This window comes from Thamnophis sirtalis, unplaced genomic scaffold, assembly GCF_051295495.1.
Source record: "Thamnophis sirtalis isolate CommonGarterSnake01/CBP01778 unplaced genomic scaffold, rThaSir2_p1.2 scaffold_1, whole genome shotgun sequence".
Taxonomy (NCBI): domain Eukaryota; kingdom Metazoa; phylum Chordata; class Lepidosauria; order Squamata; family Natricidae; genus Thamnophis; species Thamnophis sirtalis.
This window is the reverse complement of record NW_028261381.1, coordinates 69,205,587-69,229,570: the sequence shown is the minus strand read 5'-3', so window position 1 is coordinate 69,229,570 and position 23,984 is coordinate 69,205,587. Positions and strand designations below refer to the sequence as shown.

The 23,984-nt window shown below is 40.5% G+C and overlaps 1 protein-coding gene across 2 annotated transcripts; it reads left to right on the top strand.

Annotated features, from left to right (window-relative positions):
* Positions 1 to 63: 63 nt before the first annotated feature.
* LOC148049526 (acyl-CoA (8-3)-desaturase-like) lies at positions 64 to 21,004 on the top strand. Of its 2 annotated transcripts, XM_087715193.1 has the most exons (12): positions 64 to 344; positions 4,853 to 4,963; positions 5,698 to 5,895; positions 6,553 to 6,654; positions 10,239 to 10,367; positions 10,960 to 11,020; positions 12,649 to 12,722; positions 13,840 to 13,937; positions 18,611 to 18,707; positions 19,561 to 19,640; positions 19,761 to 19,886; positions 20,686 to 21,004. In XM_087715193.1, the coding sequence occupies exons 1-12, from the start codon at positions 102 to 104 to the stop codon at positions 20,795 to 20,797; spliced, it is 1,431 nt and encodes a 476-aa protein (XP_087571319.1). In that variant the 5' UTR covers positions 64 to 101; the 3' UTR covers positions 20,798 to 21,004. The 2 variants fall into 2 exon arrangements, with proteins under 2 accessions (XP_087571319.1, XP_087571325.1); XM_087715199.1 differs by lacking the exons at positions 10,239 to 10,367; positions 10,960 to 11,020; positions 12,649 to 12,722.
* The last annotated feature ends 2,980 nt before the right edge of the window (positions 21,005 to 23,984 follow it).

Sequence of the window (23,984 nt, the reverse complement as noted above, 5' to 3'; positions counted from 1 at the left end):
GAGGGGGCAGGAAACTCCCTTGCTCTGACTCGCCCAGGCCGTCCTCCCGAAGGTGCTGAAAAAGACAGTGTCAAGTTCCCCGAAGCCTCAGTCGGGGGGAGATGGCTTCCCAGCAAGGAGAAACCGGGATCAGGCGGAGGAGGGAGGCTGATCCCGCGGCCGATCAGTCCGGTCCTTCGAGGTGGTTTACCTGGGAAGAGATCGGGCTGCGCACTGGCCAGGAAGGCCCCTCACGGGAGCGCTGGCTGGTGATTGACAGGAAAGTCTATGACATCAGCCGGTTCCACAGGAGGCACCCGGGGGGCTCTCGGACTATCACCTCGTACGCAGGGCAGGATGCCACGGTAAGGCGCGGGGCAGCTGACGCGGCGAGGACTCGGGTGGCCAGTTTCTTTCGTTTCCGTAAGGTGTCACAGGGATTACCATAGTTTACGCAATTCTAATATTTGTAGCTATGGGCACGGCATTTAAATATCTTTTCCAAGGCTTCTGTGATAGCTCTACTAAGTCCTAGTCAGATTTATTGATTGCTTGTTCCTTTACCGTTCAGGGTTGATTCTATTTGTCATTTTCAGTCTCTTCACTGCCAATGTCATTGTAGGTGATTATAATTAGTTTAGTCTTCTTTATATATTTAATTTTAATCCCATTTTTCCACTCTGCTCCTTGACTTTTATCATTAAACTTGCAGATTTTCTGTATATTCAGCTCCAGGGAAGGGCTATTAGCATAATACAGGCTATTGATGTTTCTTCCCCCAATGTTAAAACCAGTTGCCCTTAATATATATTCAGCATATACATTGAATATAAGGGTCAAGTACACAGACTTGTACCCTTTTGCTAATCTGGAGCCAGGCTGTTTTGCCATGTTCTGCCTGTATTGTGGCTTCCTGAGTTGTATGTAAGTTTCTCATGAGGACAACGAGATTCTGGGCTTCCCATTTTTCTGAACACTTTTCAAAAGTGTTTCTATAGTATATGAAGCACATATTGACTTTCTTTTTGCTAGTATTTGGCTTTCTCGATTATTTACAAAGCATTCCATTTATTCTGCTCTTTGCTCAGTTTGTGGAGCTACACTTTAAGAAAGGTGCAAAACAGTTGGAACAGGAGCCACAAAGAGAGAGTGAGGTGGTTGTTGAAGGAATTGTTAAACTGAACTGTTGAGCCTAGAGAAGAAAACTCTTAAGTGGGACTGAGTAACCAGGGTCAATGTGGAGGAAACAAGTGTTGTGTGAGAATGGAACCACTGATTGAGGGAAAGATGTGGGCTTCCTTTCTGGATGTCTACAGGCAGAGATGAGGCAGCCTTCCATTAAGGAGGAATCACACGTAAGAAGAGACGTTTGACATGATGGCCTACATGGTCCCTTTTAAAATCCATTATGTTATGAGTCTATGATTTTCCCAACTCTGAAGGACTGAGCCAAATCATACAAATCCCATTGTTCATTTAAATAGAAGTGGGAGAAATAAAACAGAAATCCTATCGACAAAATGGTGCAGTGAAATCAGCACAGAGGTTCTTTCCTTCTCTTTTACATTCACAAGGACATATTATTCTTGATATACGCTATGTCAGTGAGGCCTAACTTTTTTGTCATCATGTGCCAAAAACACTCATGAGCATGTGTGATAGCATGCCCAAACCCATAATTCAATGCATGCACGACCCCCCTGCATGTGCCCGACTCCTGTGTATGCATGTGTGCCCCCCCATGCTCCCATGCCCCCCCCTGTGTATCTGCCCCACCCTTCCTATACTCTGTTTTGGCTCCCATTACATTTTGGGGCCTCACGCAGTGCCCTCATGCCTTGTTTCGGCTTCCATCCCCCTGCACCCTGTTTTAGGCTTGGAAGGCCTCCTGCACCAATCTGAAAGCCAAAAAAGGGCACGAGGGCACTGTGTGAGGCCCCAAAATGCTATGCGAGCACCCCCCATGCATACATCCCACCCCCTGTGCATGCACACATGTGTCCCTTGCATGCATGGCAGAGACCTGAAGACCAGCTGGCCAGCAGGAGGTGCACTCGCATGCACGGTGCAGCTGGGCTGGGGCGATGGCTGGTGTTCCAGCAGAGAGGGCTTTGCGTGCCACCGGTGGTGTGTGTGCCATAGGTTCGCCATCAGGGCACTATGATTTTAGAACAAAAAGAAAGAAAAAGAAACAATTTAAACTAATGATTTATAGGTTAGCTTTTTTTAGAATTGTTGATAAAACATTGCAAAGTTTTGTTTTTACAGTTTTACCAAAAACCAAAGTGAAGCTCTGAACAAGAAAACCCTTCCAACTATATTTAAGTGTAATTATTAATTCATAACCCACTATTGTGGTAATTAAATAATCAAAGTGTAAGTTTTTAATTAATCCTACACAACTTTAACAAGGAGCCAGTAGTTCAGTCATGCAGTACTATCCTCTCTGTCTTGCTTTTTGCAAAGAGAGAGACTGGATCTATATCACATGATTATTTGAAGATACATATATTTACACATACTTATAACCAAGCCGAGGTGGTGCAGTGGGTAGAGTGCAGTACTTCAGGCCACTTCAGCTGACTGTTATCTGCAGTTCAGTGGTTCAAATCTCAAAGGCTCAGGTTTGACTCAGCCTTCCATCCATCCGAGGTGGGTAAAATGAGGACCCAGATTGTTGGGGGCGATATGCTGACTCTGTAAACCGCTTAGAGGGGGTGAAAGCCCTATGAAGCGGTATATAAGTCTAACTGCTATTGCTATTGCTATTTTTGGTCAGTTGGGAAAACCAGTATCTGGCCTCTATTAATACTGACTGCAAAACAACCCCCCCTCTCTCAAACACACACACACACAACAACAACAACCTGGATGTAGAAAATAAAAAGATAAGATATAAGTTATGTTTCCATGGGGTTGCATGTTCCATGGGTGTCGGACATGACTTTGCAACTAATCAAAAAAATTGTCATGGAGCCAGTTTGGTGTAGTGATTAAGGCATCAGGCTAGATATTGGCAGGTTGTGAATTCAAGTGCTGCCTTGAGCATGAACAGAAGTAAAAAATAATAATTTTATCATCATTTAAAAATAAGACTGCCCTCAGTCGCTATAATCCACTTTCAAAGCACATTAGCCTATTTTTTCCTGTTACCTTTTACTTATTTTTTAATTTTTTAATTTTTTTTTTGATAAATATTTCAGAACACTAATAAAATCAAAGACAAATTAAACTCAGAAAAATAAAAAACAGAAAGAATTAAAAAAAATGGAAGTGTCTAAAAGTTGATTCATGGCAACTGGACCAAACTTTGTTAATCTAAGATATTCAGTTGCTCATCCAAGCAACTTCATCAATCAGAGTAAAAATTACCGGTAGTTAAGCAGAGTCAGAGAGTGGTTGGAATGTATCAACTATTGCTGCACCAATTTCAGGTGTTTCTCCCTGAAATGAGTTGCAATATATATGTCAATGAAGTTTTAATTATCCAGGCCAAATGCTACTAAAGGTTGAATTATGGAACTGGAACAAACTTTGTTTATCTGCCATGTTAATCTGAGATTTAGAGAGTCAAGATTCAAATGAAATGGGTGTGGCAACAGTTGGTGCAGTCCAATGATTCTCTGTGTAACTCATTTTTACTCTGACTGATGAAGATGCTTGGTTTAGCAATGAATCACCTCAGATTAACAAAGTTTAAAGTTCCATGTTCCAGCTCCACCTTTAAACACCTTTAGCCTGGATGATTGAGTCTTCATTGACATACATTAAAAAATGGAAAGAAAAAATAGAAAAACTAAAGGGAAAGAAGTGGAAGAAATAAAAAGAACTATATTTAAAGAAATGACTACCAATCTTCAATATGCCAAGTAAAAAGAAATTTGATAACTTATTACCTGCTATAAAATTACAAACAAATGTCTATCTTTTCCAAAACCCATCCTTCTATATGCACAACAATAGATGATCAACTTTTCAGTCCTGGTGTCAGCAAAAGGCCCATAAAGAGTTACCAGCGATTTATAAAAAGCATATTTTATTTTAATCTCGATCAAACAGAACAACTTTTTATTCCTTCCTTTTACTTTGAACACTCTTGGTTTTTAATTCATTCAGATGTTATCTATCTTGTTGAATCACAGAGGCTTCTTAAGTCTTTAGCAGACCTCTTTTTTAGATCACTGGAAAGTCATTATCCAAATCATTATTTTGATTTGTTTTTTGTATTTCCCCTTTATTTTTCAAAGCCTTCAACAGATTCTTCCATTTGTTTACTTCATCTACATATTGTATTTTTGAAAATTTTACATTCTTTAGGTTTATACTTACTATTAATGTTTATACTTACTATTAAAAAGAAGTATATATTTTTCTCAACTTTAAAATGAAATAAAAGTTAATGCAGAACTAAGAAAATTGTGCATGTTTCACCTATAAATAAATTAAAATGAGAGCAGAAAACCAGGAATTCTCTTTGCAGAATAAAGCAGTAAAACTAGAAAGTATTAAACAATTAAATTATAAGGTTTATACATTTTTCTGTCTTTTATACTTTCTGCAAAACACTGCAGTTTCTTTGTCATCTGTTGCTCTAGACTTTACTTGAAGCCAAAATCATTTTCTCAATAATTATAGTTTAGAATTAATCATAACCCTTCAGAGCTAATTTCTGAAATTGTGCAAGTGTTTCAATATCTTTGGTGAAGCACCTCTTGGGAATTATGTCTGTCATTCTTTGCATTGGAGAGAAGAAAGATAAGAATCAAATAGAACCACTCAGCCTAATCATGTTTCTTCCAGGTTGACTTTAAATTGGTTCTTTATTATAATATTTTTTCCTTTTTTATTTTTTTTCTTTATGTTTTGGCTTTAGGATCCTTTTACAGCCTTTCACCTTGACAAGACGCTAGTAAGGAAGCACATGGCATCACTTTTGATTGGGGAATTGGCACCTGATCAGCCCAGCTTTGAACCCAGTAAAAATGTAAGTTTGGAGACAGAAAATTGAAGTAGTGACTTATTGTGTTAAACTGCAAACCCTTAATTATTATTGGGTTGATTCAAAGATCGCTTTTGTCATTAAAACTGATCTGCTATTAAGGTCAACAGAAGAGATTTTATAAGGTGCTCCTCAATCTTTCTGCATTGTCCTTGTACTTCACCTCAATCTCTTGGCATTTATAAAATCAGTAAAAGTCCATTTCCTTCACCAGACTTTTAATTATGAAGTGAGTGGTTTGTTTATACTAGTAATTCTCCAACCATAGATTAGTATGTGCATTGGAGGAATATATAAATTGGTGCTGCCTTGTGGACACTCAATAAAGCTGTACATTACCAAACTATACCAAGCTATACCATGAAATCATACATATCTCTCCTTCTCTCGCTTCCTCCCCCCTCTTTCTGTTTCCACATTAGTGCTTTTTGCCAAGATTATTAAATACAGACAGACATTGATTTCTAGTTTCCCAAACATGAGCTCTAAGTTGTCTAGCAGTCACTAAGTAGAAAAATAGTTTATTTATGCAACTATTTTTCATTTGTTTTCCTCCGCATTTAATGTTTTTGAAAGAATATTAAAAGTTTGGAAGGAAAAGGATACTTGGAGGGCCATTCCACCACGAGTTCTTGATGTTAAATGTTGATGCCACTGGCTAGCTATGCTGTATCCATAAAGTCAAAACTCCAGCAAAATTTCTGAAATTTTTCCCATAGAAATTATTAATAGAAGATTTTCGGGAACTGCTGTCCACTGTTGAAAAGATGGGACTCTTCAAGCGAAACCAATTCTTCTTTTTCCTGATACTTCTGCATATTTTACTAATGGATTTTGCTGGCTGGTTTATTTTGTGGTATTTTGGGATATCTAAAACATCTTTTCTTATTGCCACTGTGTTGCTGACCTTTGCTCAGGTAATATTCTTGCCTTTATTTTTTAGGTAAAATGGCATTTTCCGCTAGTTTGGCTTCCTACAGCAGACTGTCTTTCAACCAAATTAAAATAATTTATTTATAAAGAAAATAACACATATTCAATTGTCATGTGCCTTCAGAAGATTGCATTTAATTATTTGGAGGAATAAGGGTTGAAGGAGACTAAGCAATTCAGCTAGATAAAAAGCCACTTTTATTTTGCCCAATAGATGATTATGTAGAAAAGAAGAGACTTGGTAGCCATTTATCTTAGAAGACCTGCAAGGTCCTTTTAAATTCTATGTTCTATGATGCCATGTCATCTCATATCTCAACCCTCCCATTCTGAAGGACAGTAAGTAATGAAACAAGAATAGAGCATTAACAAGCAACCATGTCTCCTCACTGCCTATCACAAAATATCAGATACATTTGGGGAAGATATTTGTGGTTATATTGTAGAATTGGTTTCTTGTGCCTATCCTGTTTGGAATGCTTCTCTGGGTGGCTGCCCCATTTGATTGAATAAAAAAATCCTAGAATGAATGAATATTTTATCTATCCCAGCAGTTCTTGCATAGCTATTGCCATTGGATATAAGTTGTGGGAGTGACACAAAAGATAGTCCTTCTGTGGCTAATCACCTTTTTCTTTTAGTCTCAAGCATTCTTTCTACAACATGATTTGGGACATCATTCAGTCATCAGTAATCCAAAATGGAACCACTTTTGGCATGAATTTGTAATGTGCTATTTAAAGGTAAGTAAGGTACATTATTCTTAGAATGTTCCATGGAATTGAAGGGAAATAATATGGAATATTGCAAATATGCATGAAAAAGTTTCATGAGTAAATATCAAATGTGTTGTGTTATTTATAACAGAGGTGTCACATGGGATTCTCATTTTTACATTCCCACTCAAAGAAGACAGAGAGTTCTCTTATGTTAAATCATACCATTTGTTTGTCTGTCATTATTAACTGCAGACCAAGAGTGGAATTTCACTTATAATGTACAAGATGAACGCGAAAATTAACGAAAAGCCAATCCCAATTTAAGATCCGAAGGTGGCAAAACCTGATTCATACAGGAGATCTGAAATCAAGATCATGTTAGATAAATTCAAGAAAGTTGTGTTTTTGACTCAAATGGGAAAGCATCAAAATGCCTATAACTGTTTCATTTGGGGTACAGAATAAAATGAAAATAACATAGCAGAAACCTTTGAGGGTATCAACACCAGGCATGAAATCCTCTTACCTCTGCAACTTGTTTAGAACTGGGAATATGCGCTTTCATGTGTCATGTCTGCATATGTGCAAAACCTTCTGTTCATGCACAGAGTTTCTGTGATGACGTCTAGGCAGGTGGGCGGAGCATCCTTCGCCCAAACTGGGTTGAACTGGCAGAATGCCACCTCTGATCAATACTGCAAACTTTGGATGAATATGTAGACTGAAAGAGTTCTATAGAATTCTGATATAAATTTTGAAATATTCCTCTTCTACTGTTTTAAGGCAGCAATAATAGGAATGAAAAAACAGTAGCACAGTCTCTTAGTTGTCCAACCAAGAGCCTATAGAGCAGTCATACTGAAGTAAAACAGAAAACATTCAAATCAAATTTAACTAGAAAAAGCAGGTTGTGTGCTATTGTGACTACTTTTTTTAAAAAGACCGAAGAATGTTTCTATATGAGAAAGAGAGGCAGAGTTGGGGGAGGCAGAGTCAAGAGGGGAATCGTCGTGAAGTTATGTTCCCATAAGCAGTCCAACTCCAGCTGTCCTTGAATTCCATTAAGTCTTGTCCAGTGTCAATTTAGTGTGGATCATGGGGTCAATATGGCATGGAAAAAACAGTGTTTTAAAAGTAGACATTCCTTTCCGTAAGTTTATAACTAATGTAATCGTTTTCAGAGGTACCAGAGTTTTGTATATTTAGATCCTAATACTGTCCATCCAACCAAAAGTGCTGTATATGTATATTCCAAGGTTGCCTATATTGGAAAAGTTACTCTAATTATTAGCTTTCAGTATTTAATACTTGACTATAGTTAAGCATGATAGTTCCAGATTCTAAAAACGGAATCCTGCCTCATTAATTAGAAATTGGATTTCCTGTAAAGATATTCTCAGAATCAAAGAACTCCACAGAAATGTTGTAAAGAATGAATTTATTTTCTGAAAATATTTTCCAGATGTTTAAACTGGAATTTTTCTCGGAATATAAATTTATCTGGTAATAACGTACATTTTGAGAGCATTCACCTATTCCCCAAAGCGTAAGGTTTAATGATCTCCATCTATTGATATGTGAAGAAACACCCCCAACAATTTTATTTATATTACACGTTGTATCCTTTGGTGTATATACATACATACCTACATACATATGTGTATGTCAAATATTTAATGGTTTCAGTGCAAATATGGAATTGATATTTAGTGATGGGTAACCCAATTTTTACCTATTGGTGTCAATTCCGATTTGGACAACAGAATATTCTGTTATTTTGCATCAATACTAAAGCAACGGTATGAGGTTTGGAAATAAACAATAGAATGTGGGCATTTGTATTCAACTGAGTTATGTAGTACTCCATAGATATTTCTCTGTTGTCTAATAACACAAACCAAAAATGATTAAATATTAATAATTACATTGACTATTAAATATTGATTGAAGTATTAATTAATGCAGACATTCAAAAGCAAGGGTGAAACTGGACATCCATGTTTAGTTTCTCTAAATTATGGAAAAGTGGGAGAAAATGTCATTAACTTTTACTTTGGTAGCAGATATAATATTCTTAATCTATTTTATGAATTCCAAGGGATTTTCAAATCTATTTAATACTAGCTGATAACCCGGCGTTTACTGGGTATTTATTTACAACCAATACCCCTTACCAGAGGGAGCCCCCTTATGGAATACTGTGAAACTGTTACCATGGCAACTACACTGTGCTGTACATAGATGCCATTTTAAGGCACAACAGGCTATATCTTCACAGAACTTGAATCCAAAATGCACACTACCATTGTCAAAAGTACTGTGATTTGACACTATAGATATAATTCATTCCTTTTCATTTCAGCAGCCCAGGCGTTCCAGAGTGATGCTGAAATACACACACACACACACACACACACACACACACACACACACACACACACACACACACACTGAGGGGCTGTTGGGGTGTCTTACCCCCACAGACTTTCCAGACAGAAAGTCATCAGTGTATTAAGTTTGGTTGAAATTTCTAAAGGCATTCCAGAGTTATGCTGGAACACACACACACAGCCATAAAAATGATAGATAGATAGATAGATAGATAGATAGATAGATAGATAGATAGATAGATAGATAGATAGATAGATAGATAGACAGACAGACAGACAGACAGACAGATAATGAATATGAATTGTTTGTGTATTTTATCAAAAAAGTTTCAGCATCTAATAATGAGATTACAAGTTGATCTTTATTTTAAGTCTATTATATCTACAGTAAATCCTATATCATCTGTTCCATGCCTAGTTTTTTTTTTACCCTGCTTGAACATTCTTAATAACAAATGGTATTATAATCTATTTCCTAACACTGCTATTAAAATCTTTGTACCAACATTATCAGTGAAATTAGATGAGCATGTCAGGTGTTATTTTCACCTGCTTTTGTCTGATTAAATGCTACTGATAAAGCCCAATTAGTGATAAGTCTGATTAAATGCCAGTGATAAAATTTCCTGATCAATAAGCCTGATTAAATGCCAGTGACAAAGGAAGGAAAATACTGGACCCAAAGCTAATAGGGACTGTACTACAGGTGAGTCAAAGAAAAGTAAGAATAAAATGGTATGGAAGCAAGAAAAAGCAAGACTCATTAAAAGAGAGACAGTGCAGAATAGATGTAGGCCTCTATTTTGTTTTCTGTTTCCCCACACAGGTGAATCTCTCTAAATGCACAAATAGCAGAGTAGCACCTCTTGCAGTGCTTTGACAGGCAGGATTTTGAAAGGTGATAAAACTCATTTGCCACCTACTCAAGTAGGGAACTCATTACAGTACTCAAAATCCCCCCCCCCCCCAAGTTTTGTCCACATATGCAATGAATGCTTGAGATTCTTCAAAGCTAGAAAGTGCACTTAATCTTCAAACTGTTTTGAACCTCTCCAAGATAATTCAGAGTCATCTGATTCAACATCTCAAAATTATTTGAAAATCTGATTCAAAGATTCAATGGAATCTCCTCTGTATTACCTCTTCAAAGCAGAGCACTAAATAGTCAAGCAATCTTTTAAAAGAGCCTGAATGCTTTCTTTCACTCTTCCTCTACAGGGGGTTTCAGCTAATTGGTGGTCTTTGCACCATTCCCAGCATCATGCTAAACCCAACTGTTTCGAGAAGGACCCAGATCTTTCAGTTCATCCCTATTTTTTGTCATTAGGGGAAACTCTTTCTTTGGAGGTAAGAAGCAACTGTTTAGATGACAACAGATTTTACTGAACCCTGGCCATTCTCCTTTTTATTGTTAATTCACCCCTACCGAAACCAGTCATTAACCAGGACATTAATTTTGGCCGCTATAGGGTGGTGTGGTTGAAGAGCTAATATTGGGACAATGGAACACTTTGAACCCATCAGATCCACCTCCATCAGTAATGCTTTCCTTTGGGGCCTTCTACTAATGGGAAGATTAGTAAAAGTTTATCTAGTGTTTCTGCTACCAAAAGGGACAACTTCCTTTCCTGACTAAGAAATCTAAGTTTAAGACTGTTTTTTTCTGTATTTCTATTGCAGGACTTAATTTTAAAAGCTATCTCGCTCTGCCATGTGTTTCTGCACCTGGAAATTTTGAAAATAAAGACTGCAATCTATTCTAACTACAACAATTACAGTTTATTATTGTGACAGCTATGTACCTCTCACTTTTTTTTTGCTTTTTTCCTGCCTGAGAATTTATTTCACAGAGCAGATGAAAAGGATGTTATAGCAATGGAGCCTTAAGTTATAATTACCTTTTGAAAGTTATTTGCTTTTTTCATGCCTTTTTTTACAGTTGGGTTTGCAGAAAAAGAAATACATGCCTTATAACTATCAGCACAAATATTTTTTCTTCAGTGAGTATCTTTTCTCCCCCTACCTCCTGTTAAACTCCAAATGAACCTTTTCTTCTGTTATGCATTCTACTTAATCCCCAGCACAGTTTAGATTAATAACAACTCTTATTAAGATAAGGACCACACAGACCACACAAATCAAATTACAGTGGAAGAAAATTGCCATGGAAGAGAGACAGGAACATAATGGAGAATATAGTCCAACCTCTTCACCAGCAGTTGCTTTTGTTTTTGAAACTGCTTTATTCATAAGATCATAAATGGTGCCTGCTGGATGTAACTCCTGGCCCATCAAGTTCAGCAGTCCATTCTTACAATAACCAACCAAGGAAATCTACTGGTCTTCCTTCAGATGGCCTTCAGAAGCTACCACACTGCCATCCAAGCTAATAGCCATTGAATCATGAGCTCCATCCTTTCTTGAAGCCAGTCAAGCTGGTGGGCACCACAACTAACTGCTTACAGCAAGTCGGAGGGAACCTCTGTCATAAGTATTTTTTAAACTGTCTTCAATTAGATTGAGTGTTGAGTCTGAGTCTCAAAAACCACAAAAGCATTGGACTCTGAACAAGGTTTTGTTTTTTTTTTAAAAAAAAACATATCTTCCTATAAGGGTTACGGAGATATTTTATTTTGAAAGAAACCCAAGATATAAAAACAAAACTTGTAAGTTATAGGTTTAAACGTATTTTCTGTTGCCTCTACTTCATATTTTATTCTATTGCTAGTTCTGTATTCTTACATTAATTATAATTATTATGAGTACAATTATCCTATTCTATTCCAATATTGTATTCTGTGGTAATATTATATAATAATATTTTCTTCTTACAAACACTGTTCTCCCTTAGTTCCTGTCTCTGGAATATCTTCTCCTTTTCTTCTCTGCTGTTGGTCAGCAAGCAAAGCATTTGCAACTTTCCGTGTTGTGCCTCTATGCTTCTTTTCCTCTGGACTATTAACCCCTCCCCACTTTTGAAGGAAAAATGCCTTTTATTCAGGTGATTCCAATAGAAGAGAATATTTGTAGTTGGAGTGGAACTGTGGGGTCCGTGGTGCTCCTTGAGGCCAGTAGTTTTCTTGCAGACGTTTCATTACCCAATTAGGTAACATCATCGGTGCTAGAAGGTGGTGAGGTGTGCTTTCTTTATATATACTAGTAGCTTGTCCTGTCTCCAGTTTGAGGTTTTATATTGTTGTAAGTCACCCAGAGTTGTATTTTACAAGATGGGCAGTTTTACATGATGCCTTTTATGAATGAATATATAAACACTTGAAAGCTGGTCTCACTGGATTTACCAGGGCTTTCCTCTAAACAAATCTGAATAGATTAAGATAGTATTGTCCACTTATCACAAGGAATAACAGAGCTTCCTTTAGCTCATTCAGGTGTATTTTAGTCAAGTGGTTCTAATAGAGCCAGCACAAATAGTATGAGTGGCACAATTCAGGCAGTCTCTGCCACATACAAGTTTTGGAGTCGATTTATTTTTGATGATGAGATTCTCAAGTACAATTATAATTGTTAAATAAAATGATAAATACAGAACATTTGAGGTGCTGTTGATGCTTCTTTTATGTTTAGAAAGGATACTTAATGGCTATATGCATCTTGTTTCCTTCTACAGCATTGCCTCTTATTGTAATCCCTATTTTTCAAGTTTACACATTTTACTTTATATTCCAACGCAAGCTCTGGAGGGTGAGTACACAAATAATCCATACCAAATATTTTAATAATACAATACTGAGACACCCCCCTCCCCCGGTATGTTTCTAGGTTTAGAATTTTATTTCCTTATGCGAATTGAAAAGACTAAACCATTTTTAGGCATTTATAAAAATTTGCATGGGGATATTATTAATGGGAAAGTCAATGCCACCCAATTCCAAAGTGCTTCCAGATGAATTATTTCTGGCTATCAAAAGGCCTTTTATGAAGAAGGCATTCAATTTTTGCCTGGGAAAACAAATGTAGAAGGCAGGATGGGGAAACCTTGGAGGCAACTGGACAATAACATTGATTGAACTAAGAATGGAAAAGAATTACAATCCAGTTTTCTCAAGTAGAGATTATGAAGGATTTGATCAAAAAATGATTTATGGTGGCTTGAATACAACTATAAAGTTATGGTTCATCTTTTTAAAAAAAATTAGAGGGATTGGAAATGGGTTTGGACTTATTCTTTTCTAATATAGAAGATGGGAGACAAGACTTTTCCAGCCTTGTTTAAAATGGGAATTTGCCATGTACTATTGTCAAGTGCTCTAATTAAAAATGGCTGAAATTTTGTGGGATAATCAAAGCTAATAATATTTCTACATTCTCACCTGATATCACATAAACATGTCAGTTATTGAAAATAATGCTTTTTATGAGCTCAAACAGGTAGGTCCACATGCACAGCAACACTGGTGCTTACAACACACCTGGTCTCTTGTATTGATAATCACTATATAAAATGATTGTCTTCCCTGATTAATTAAAAAACACCTAATAACAACATGCAAAGAAACTTCTCTCCATCTCTTTCACTTTCTGGAATGACGTGAACTCAAAATATTGTACTTTAAAAAAATCACAAGCATACTCAGTCTTGTCTAGTGATTTTTTTTCTATGGCTCTTTTCAGTCAGTTAATCTGTCAATCCATTAAAAAAGAACCCAGGATAGAACTGGTTCTGTCAAAATGGGCCATAAACAGAGCAGAGTTTCCAGAAGATATACATCTGGATCTCAGTAAGATTCCATGTAGGGTGTCTACTTGGAGCAAGGAAAGATGCTATTCTAATCTCCATTCCTTCTCTTCTCTTCTACAGGAAATAGCATGGACTCTGGCATATTTTATCCGATTCTTTATTGCCTTCAACCCCATATTTGGATTCAAGGGTGTTTTGGGATACCTCCTTCTTTTGAAGTAATGTTCATCATATGTGCTATTTTCTTTGTGTTTCACTATTGCTTCACAGACCCTGACTATTCTCTAGATTATCCTTTCCATAACTTCCATATGTGTGGGCTTCAATTTTATCATTGCCATTATAATAGCTATCTGGGATATAGCCAAACCACTCATTTGGGATCAGTTTACATTTTACATTTTTACATTTTATTGAGATTTATAGGCCGCCCTTCATCCTGAGGGGACTCAGGGCGGCTTACAATCACAAGGGGAGGAGGTGCAGTACCAAGAGACAAACAATAGTGAACAAAATAAAATGGTAAACCACAACATGCATTCAACAGTCAGCACTCGGGCGGGTAAATTGGAAACCTATCCCCAGGCCTGCTGGGAGAGCCAGGTCTTGAGGGCTGTGCGGAAGGTCTGGATGGTGGTGAGGGTACGAATCTCAATGGGGAGCTCGTTCCACAGGGTCGGAGCTGTAACAGAAAAGGCTCTCCTCCGTGTAGTCGCCAGTCGACATTGACTGGCGGATGGAATTCGGAGGAGGCCCAGCCTGTGCGATCTAATCGGTCGGAGGGAGGTGATCGGCAGAAGGCGGTCTCTCAAATATCCAGATCCACTACCATGGAGTGCTTTAAAGGTGGTCATCAATACCCTGAAGCGCACCCGGAGACCGACAGGTAGCCAGTGCAGCTCGCGGAGGATGGGTGTAATGTGGGCGAACCGCGGTGGGCCCACTATCACTCGCGCGGCTGCATTCTGGACTAACTGCAGTCGCCGGATGCTCTTCAAGGGCAACCCCATGTAGAGCCCATTGCAGTATTCCAGCCTAGAGATCACAAGGGCTCGAGTGACTGTTGTGAGAGCCTCCCGGTTCAGGTAGGGCCGTAACTGGCGGACCAGGCGAACCTGGGCAAATGCCCCCCTGGTCACAGCCGACAGCTGATGGTCGAAAGTCAGCTGTGAATCCAGGAGGACTCCTAAGTTACGGACCCTGTCTGAGGGGTATAAAATTTGACCCCCCAGCCTGAGTGTTGGAATGTCAGCCAAATTATTGGGAGGGAAGCACAACAGCCACTCGGTCTTGTCCGGGTTGAGTACCAGTTTGTTAGCGCTCATCCAGTTCTTAACGGCCTCAAGACCCTGGCTCATCACGTCCACCGCTTCATTGAGTTGGCACGGGGCGGACAGATACAATTGTGTATCGTCCGCATATTGCCTCCGAATGATCTCGCCCAGCGGTTTCATGTATATGTTAAAAAGTAGGGGGGATAAGACCGAACCCTGCGGCACCCCACATGTTAGGGGCCTCAGGGATGATCTCTGCCCCCCGACCAACACCGACTGCGACCTGTCCGAGAGGTAAGAGGAGAACCACTGCAAAACAGTGCCTCCCACCCCCACCTCCCGCAGTCGTCGCAAAAGGATACCATGGTTGATGGTATCGAAAGCCGCTGAGAGGTCAAGGAGAACCAGGATGGACGCATGGCCTCCATCTCTGGCCCTCCAGAGATCATCGGTCAATGCGACCAAAGCGGTTTCTGTGCTGTAACCAGGTCTGAAGCCGGACTGGAAGGGGTCAAGATAACTAGCTTCCTCCAAGGCCCGTTGAAGCTGACAGGCCACCACCTTCTCAACAACCTTCCCAATAAAGGGGAGGTTGGAGACAGGACGATAGTTGTTTAAAATGGCTGGATCCAAAGATGGTTTCTTCAGGAGGGGTCTCACCACCGCCGCTTTAAGTGCGGCGGGGAAGTGCCCCTCCCGAAGGGAGGCGGTCGTGACCGCCTGGATCCAGCCATGTGTCACCTCCCTGCTGTTGGCAACCAGCCAGGAGGGACACGGGTCCAAAATACAGGTGGAGGCACTTACAGCTCGAATGGCCTTGTCCACATCCCCGGAGGCAACATCCTGGAACTCAACCCAGAGATGGCTTGCCAAGTAATCCCCCTGTGTCTCGGCTGGATCTACTGTGGTGGAGTCCAAGTCCGACCGAAACCGAGCAACTTTGTCCGCCAAGAACTGGGCATAGTCCTCAGCCCTACCCTGCAAGGGATCTCTCAGATCCCTCCTATTAAGGAGGGAACGGGTGATCCTAAACAGGGCGGCTGGGCGTGACTCGGCGGACGCAACCAAGGCAGAGATATGCGTTCTTTTGGCATCTCTTAATGCCCGGATGTAGTCTTTGGTGCAGGTGGTCAGAAGTGCTCGGTTCGCCTCGGACTTATCGGACCTCCACAGGTGCTCTAGGCGTCTCCTCCGGCGCTTCTTCTCCCGGAGTTCCTCGGTAAACCAAGGAGGTCTCCGGGATCCACTGGCCCGGAGGGGCCATAGTGGCGCAATCTGGTCAAGAGACCCCGATGCCGCCAAATACCAGGCGGCAACCAGAGCCTCCACCGAACTGTGGGCGAGAGCATCAGGAATTACCCCAAGCTCCGTCTGGAACCTCAAAGGGTCCATGAGTCGCCTGGGGCGGAACCACCTGGTCGGTTCCTCCTCCCTACGGTGGGGGTTTGGCCTCCGGAAGTCAAGCCTCAGTAGGCAGTGGTCTGACCACGACAGGGGTATGATCTCATTACCCCTCAGACCAAGATCACACATCCACTGCTCCGAGAGAAATACGAGGTCGAGCATGTGACCCGCTGTATGGGTTGGGCCCCGAATTACCTGGGTCAAGCCCATGGCTGTCATGGAAGCCATGAACTCCTGCGCCCCATCAGAGCGTTCACCGAGCGATGGCAAGTTAAAGTCCCCCAGAACTATAAGCCTGGGGAGCTCAACTGCCAGCTCGGCTACTGACTCGAGGAGCGAGGGGAGGGATGCTGCAACGTAGTTGGGAGGCAGGTACGTTAGCAGCAAACCCACTTGACCCCTGAGGTCCAACTTTATCAGCAGGGACTCACACCCGACAAGCTCCGGAGCAGGGACCCTACGAGGTAACAGAGACTCCCGGATAACAATAGCCACACCGCCACCCCTTACCTGGGCTCTCGGCTGATGAAGCACCTGAAATCCCTCTGGGCACATCTCTACAAGGGGGACTCCTCCTTCTGTGCCCAGCCAGGTTTCAGTAATACATGCCAGGTCTGCCCTCTCGTCAACAATTAAGTCCCGGACGAGGGGAGCCTTGTGAATAACAGACCTGGCATTTAGCAACAGCAGCCTGAGACCAGGGTCCTGGCTACTCGCGCCATCTGGTCTTGGAGTGGGACTCAAAGGGCCGGAAGGAGGGATCTCTGTAATGTAGCGAACCCCCCTTCCCCGGTAATGGCTAGCCCTAAGGTCCCCGCTGTATCTGCCTCTCCCTGTCACGACCGCAATGCTCCGACCCACTCCCGTGGCCGTGGTCCCCCCAACCACCCCGGTACCCCCCGCCTTCCCTAGCAGGTCCTCCGAGTCAAGCATACTCAGACACTCACACAACCAGTCCCCACGTAATTATTAAAATACACAAATACAACAGTAATAACAATAAAAGTGGGTCACTCACACACTTACATACAATCCCATATACTCAACATACTAAAGATAGAAGGAAAAGGGAGGAAAAAAAGAAGGAAGTAAGAAGAATAAAAATTGCGCAGAATTGTTAAAGTGCGAGTTCAGGGAGAGCCAAATAGTTCTCCGCAGATGGCTCTGCAACAGACAGATTCTGGGAAAATCCAGAAAGTCCAGAGTAGTTGAAGGAAGCAGGGGGCTTTCTTGCATACTGCAAGCACCCCCACTCATCTAGTGGTGGCGCTCTCTGAGGCCAGAAGTCCAGGGTGGTATCAGGTAGCAGTGGCCGTGCCAGATGGAAATGCAGTCCAGAAGCCGCGCTCAAAAAAGAGTCAGATGTCGAACAGCAGAAGGCCCTGTAGAAGGCCCTGCAGCAGCGGCAGCCAGGTGGGGGGGAGAATTCACCGAAAGGAGGGGCCAAGCCGAAGGGAGCGGGAGGAGGGGGTGCCCAGCCGAGCTGGTATGGCAGCAGATGAGAACAGCCTCCCATTCTCTCCCAGTACTGTTCCTGGCTGACCACCTTCTCCATGGGGCGATGGCTAGCCCGGCGTGAATCTCAAATCCCTCACAAGGAGCAGCTGAAATGCCAAAAGCCGAAAAAGAAAGAAACGTCACCCAGCAGTAGGGGGGGGAGGGCGAGGCTCTCTTAGCCAGCAATTAGAGAGGGCCAAAGCTCCCTCAGGCCAAGATTGTAGGTTGGCCTCGTTAAGAAGGCGCCGTTACTGTTTATTGTTCATGTGGCGAGGGGGGGGCGGCAGGGTAGGGCGGGGGGGGGGGGTGCCCAGCAGCCGCTCGCCAGAAATTATCAGGCCACTGGAGCAGGCTCCTTCAGCCTCCCTCCAGATGAAAACGCCGCTCTCCCCGATAGAAACGCTGCCTGTCGGCTGAGAAACCACCATGCGCGGGGGGGGGGGTTTCCATGGTATTGGTCAACCTTCCAAATTTGTCCACTACCGTAGAAAGATCTTTGGTTTGAATCTGACTCATTGTCACTGGAGGAGTGTTAGAAATGTATTGATTTCCATAGAAAGGCATCATTAGGTCTAGTAAATGACTTGCATTCTAAGCCTAACAAACAAACGAATAAATTTGTCACACTATTCTACTTAAAGGCTTAAAAGATTGTTTGTGTAGATATAGTTTCACTTTGCCTAATTTGCCTGACTTTGCTCATTTCTGTCTCTCAGTGTTCTTGAGAGTATTATATTTACATGGATATCACAGATGACTCATCTTCCTATGCCCATCGATCATGATAAAAACATGGATTGGTTCTCTACACAGGTAAGAGATATCCGAGAGATAAAATTAATAGCTGTGTATGATTAAACTTTAGCTTGTCTGCGTAATTTTATTATATGAAAATAATTCACAGATCTATAATAATCCAATTACCACAGGATCAATTATCATTTCCACATGGGAAAACTGATTTCCTTTTTGGATGTTTTTGGATTTAAAAACCTATTATTATTTCTTTTACCGTGCTTTTCCGATGATAGAAAAGTTTGAAGTGTGTTTAGAAATGCTCTGCCTTTTCTTATAGATTATGATTGCCCTTGCTTTTGTTTGGATTTTATAAAAATGGAAATGAGATTCAATTCCTTTGGCCTCATTTTAAGATAATAGCATAACTGAAAGAGAAACTGGCCAGTGCAGGAATCAGTTCTCTCTTGTCCATTCCCAGCATCTGGTTTTCATCCAGATCAGGATATTCTTTTTAGCAAAGGAGGCCTGTGAGTTCAAATCATACCAGACAACTTGGTTCAGTCTGGAATAAGTAAGGGGAAGATTTCAAAGTAACTGTAGAAAAGAAATGTTTCACAAAATGAAAAATAAGTATATTACTAGAATTATATTTTAATTCTCCATATTTTCAAAACTGTAATCTGGTGACTATCAGATTTGATAACAAATGAGTATTTAAACTCTACTATTAGGGTAATATAATTTAAGATTTCCACAATTCAATATATTTGTCTAGAAATACTAGTTATATACCAATACATACAAACCAACCACCATGAATATAAATATAAATCATGGACAAATATAAATATATATTGTGGACATTTGCTTGATCTTCCTTCATTCACGGTATGTCTGGACTAAAACCTGTCTTTCTCTCTTCTCCCAGCTTCAGTCAACGTGCAATGTGAATCAATCTTTTTTCAATGACTGGGTAACGGGGCAGGTGAATTTTCAAATTGAGCACCAGTGAGTACTGATTTAGGGCAATGAGATTTTAAGCTATCAGTAAGAAACTGCTTCATAATTTGAATAAGGCAAAAAGATAGTTAAGTATCACAAGTTCTTTGTCTTCCTTTCTCCCTATAGTCTTTTCCCTACGATGCCTCGGCACAACTTTTGGAAGGTGGCTCCTTTGGTGAAATCCATGTGTGCTAAACATGGTATTGAATATCAGTCAAAACCTCTCTTGACTGGCTTTGCTGACATTGTGTAGTAAGTATCAGACTATCAGGCCAGAAGAGGAGTTGGGGATCTAGGAAACATTCAAGATACCAAGGTTAACCAAACAGATCAATTGAATCAAATCAAATGAAGTCTCTCCATGGCTTTGCTCTCAAGAGTCAGGGAAAGGAGAACATGCAATTATATAGACATACTTATATACATGTGAATATGTCAACTGAACAAAAGAGATCTGGTGTGCAAAGTATTAAACTGTTAATGAGAAGAAAGATTTTGGATGTAGATCCTTTAAGAATAAAAATAAGCCTAATAGTAGAAAGAGAGAGATAATAGTCATTAAGCATGTTGTACTATCACATGCATCTTTTATAAAATTAGTTAGTATTAAATAATTAGTTATCAGTTAACATCAAAGAGCCTTTCATAGGTGGCAGCACCCAGCTGTACTTGGGTGATCTTGAAAAAAGATAAGCAGAATCTAAGTTGGTAATATTTTGATAGAATCCATCAACAAAAGGATGTAAACTAGACTGTTAAGCTGCAAAAATAAACAGGCAACGGCAAACTATTTCCATGTTGCTTGCATGAAAATTACATACCCAGGTGGCCTCCTAAAGATAGGCAGACTATGCAAGCTAGAGATACTGTCAAGACATGTCAAATACCTAAAAGGATAAGTATCACTCCCTGGCAGATTTTTGTGCTACTTTCTCTGTCCTCAATTTACTGCACTTGAATTCACTTCTCTGCTTGAATCAGAGGCAGGCTTTTTCTAAATAGGACTTAACGTCATGGCAATGAAGAGAAACTTACTTTCTGTTATTTTCAGTTCCTTGAAGGTTGCGGGGGAAATCTGGTTCAAAGCATATCATCTTGAACAGAAAACACAAAATCCTAAAATCTTCCTTCAACAAGAGAAGAAGGATGAAGAGACAAGATAGATCTGAGATGGATCTTGAGAGGCTCCAGGCATAGAAAACCTAGAGTAATTTGTGAATGAAACAGAATGCGGGAGAGTCTTTTGGCCTCAGCTCAACTTTTGGCATGTTTCCTAATGAATATAAGCATTGCAAGCAATACCTCCCCCACCCCCTTTCCTGCTTCTGGGTCTTGGATGTATTATAAATAAAGTTTCTTAATACTTTTCATTGAATTGCTTTGTTTCTGCTTTTTACATTTGACCTCTGTTTGGCAATGGTTGTGAAAATAAAGTTAATTGCTATTGCAGTGGATTCTGGATTATGATATGAGATTAAATTGCATCAGCAGATACAAAAAGCAGCTAAGAAATCAATCCATATTTCTTCTATTTTGTTTTCAACATTTGGAGATTCCATATTATTTACTTGATGTTTCTCTCACCCAAGGCTTCCAATACTGGGAGAAATCTACTAATTCTTCCACATTCATTAATAATAAGAGAAATGAAAAGGTATCTTGCACCACCAAACAAATAACATCACTAAGATGACCATGCATGTTTATATTTCTGTCCTTTTCTTCATTCTAGGGGCTTCTTCTTGGACTGTGAGGGTGACAGAGGTGGTATTCAGCAGGTACTGACCAGTTCTGGAGAACTGGTAGCAGAAATTTTGAGTAGTTTGGAGAACTGGTAAATACCACCTCTGACTGGCCCCGACCCCATCTATTCTCTGCCTGCCAAGTTCCAGCTTCCCCACTTCAGGGGAAGGTTACTGCAAAATCCCCATTTCCTCCCCATCAGCCGGGACTCAGGAGGCAGATAATAGATGGGGGTGGGGCCAGTCAGAGGTATTTACCAGTTCTCCAAAGTACTCAAAATTTCTGCTACCGGTTCTCCAGAACTGCTCAGAACCTGCTGAATACCACCTCTGATTAAGGGCCACCTGGAGCTTTATCTGTCTCATCAGGGACACCTGAGTGGTACAAATGGGTATGGAGCCTTATTGGAACTGTCGAAAGGACTGTGTTATAGATTGGAGATAGGTGATGTCATATCCCTCCCCCTCTGTTGAGAGAAGGATGTTCAATTTTGGCATACATGGCCTCTTTGACCCCCCCTTTCAAACCAGCGGTCATCTCTGTTCAAAATGTGGACTTTGCTGTCTTCAAAAGAGTTCCTTTGTCTTTCAAATCCATATGGATTGCTGAATCTAGTTATGATGAGTTTTTTCCCCTACGTTGTGCCCTAACTACTGTTTCACTCAATGATCAAGATTCAGTCCCAATTTTGTTTGTAAGGTGAGGACTGACTAAAATAAAATAAATTTTCAAGGAATATATCTTCAAGTGTGCAAATGACACACACCACACTTGAGAGGTCAGAATTATAGTCACTTGGAACTATTTCAAAATCCTTCAGTTTCCATTTCCGTTTCTATTTCAGAATCTTTCAATTCATTGAAATCTCCCCACTTTGAAAGTATCCTTTTTAAAAAAAATCACCATTCTGGGAAAAGCTTCATGCAAGGGGAAAGTAAAGTTGAGAATGAGAGAGAAGTAGGAAACTTTGGTGGAATAACAACCTCAGTAGCTTATAAAAAGAAAACAGTTGTACAACTTCAGTTCAGTTTTTGATAGGTATGTTTGACAGTGATATAATTCAACGTTACTATTTACTTCTCACGTCTCAAATTACTGCAAACTTTTAACCCTAACCCTAACCCATGTGGAATTAATGGAAAGATGGTGCCTCTAAGCAGAAAAATGGAAATGTTTTCACTTCAGTGGGGATATGGCTCACAGGAGACATCCAGAGAGACCATATGACTTCCATGTGGAAATAAGTAATTATGAGAAAAACAAACTTGGTTATTTCATTAAGGGTTTTCTATAAGAGCTGATTTTTAACCTATTAGAAAAGCTTTCCTGACAAACCTCACTTGTTTCCACTTGGCTTATTGCCTATGAATCACCCATCTGCTGGTGCCAAAAAGCAGATTTATAGAGAAGGATGCTTTGAGAAAATCCATTGTACATCGAGACTTAGAAACATTGATGATTGATTATATGCCATCAAATTGCTTTTGATTTCTAGGGAACATATAGATTTTCTCCATGATCCCTAAAAAAGACTTTCAGGTCTTCCAGGGATGCATTTATTGCTAATGAAATTGTGTCCATCCAACTTGATGTTGGTTATCCTCTTCTCTTTCCATCCTTTTCCAGAGAGCTAGGTCTTTGCATAATGTGTCCAAAATAGGATAATTTGAGCCTGATCATTTGTGTCTCTAGTGAGAACTCAAGGTCGGTTGGTTTGATGAGCCATTGGTTAAATATGTAAAATTCTGTCACCAGGCTGTTTTAATTGTATTTGGACTACAGCAAATTTTCCTGGATCCTTCAGCATTTTCTCTTAACGTTTAGAAAAACATTTCTTTCAAGTCCCATTAGCTGAGATCCAGCTGTGATCCACAATTTTCAATCAGTTGTTCTGAAAAGTTTTTTTCTAGGTTTCCAAAGTAAATCTTGGAGCCTGTTGCAATGCCATCACTCCATTAGAATAAATACAGAAGAACTGCAAGGCCCTAAAGTATTCATAATCCCTGAAATAAATATTTCCCAAGACCGAAACAAATGTGATCTGAGTTTCGGTATTGAGCAACTGCAAGATAAGAATGTAGTGCATTAGTGATAAGCCTTTGCCAGCCTCTCTTCCCCCGCAAGCTGCCAGAAAGATGTGTGTTTTAACCACTATAATGTCTAAGCAACTGAAAGCTGTTTCAGATTATGCCAATCTCCTTTCTGTATAGCCAGTAGAAATCCTCAACCTATGATATTCCAAGGATGGAGAGAAGGCAGAGATGAATCAATAGTGACTCCTTGAATCCCAGCTCAGTTTGTTCTCCAAAATAAACAATTACTGGCACAGCTGGTCTCCGTCCTATCACTATCAGCTGGGGAGGACAACTTTTCAAAACACAATGACTCACACCGGTCGGCATCCTGCTTCTCCTTCGTACTCGAAAAGCCGAACATCTTAGGCTCGCCCGAGTTGCTTTTTCGGGAGTTTCTCAGTTTGCCTTTGTCCCACGAGAGCAGAGTCGTTGAAACTTTATCGGCCAATCGAAGGCGAGGAGGGAGGAACCTCCTTGCTCGGACTCGCCCAGTCCGCCCTCCCGATGGTGCTGAAAAGGACAGTGCCAAATT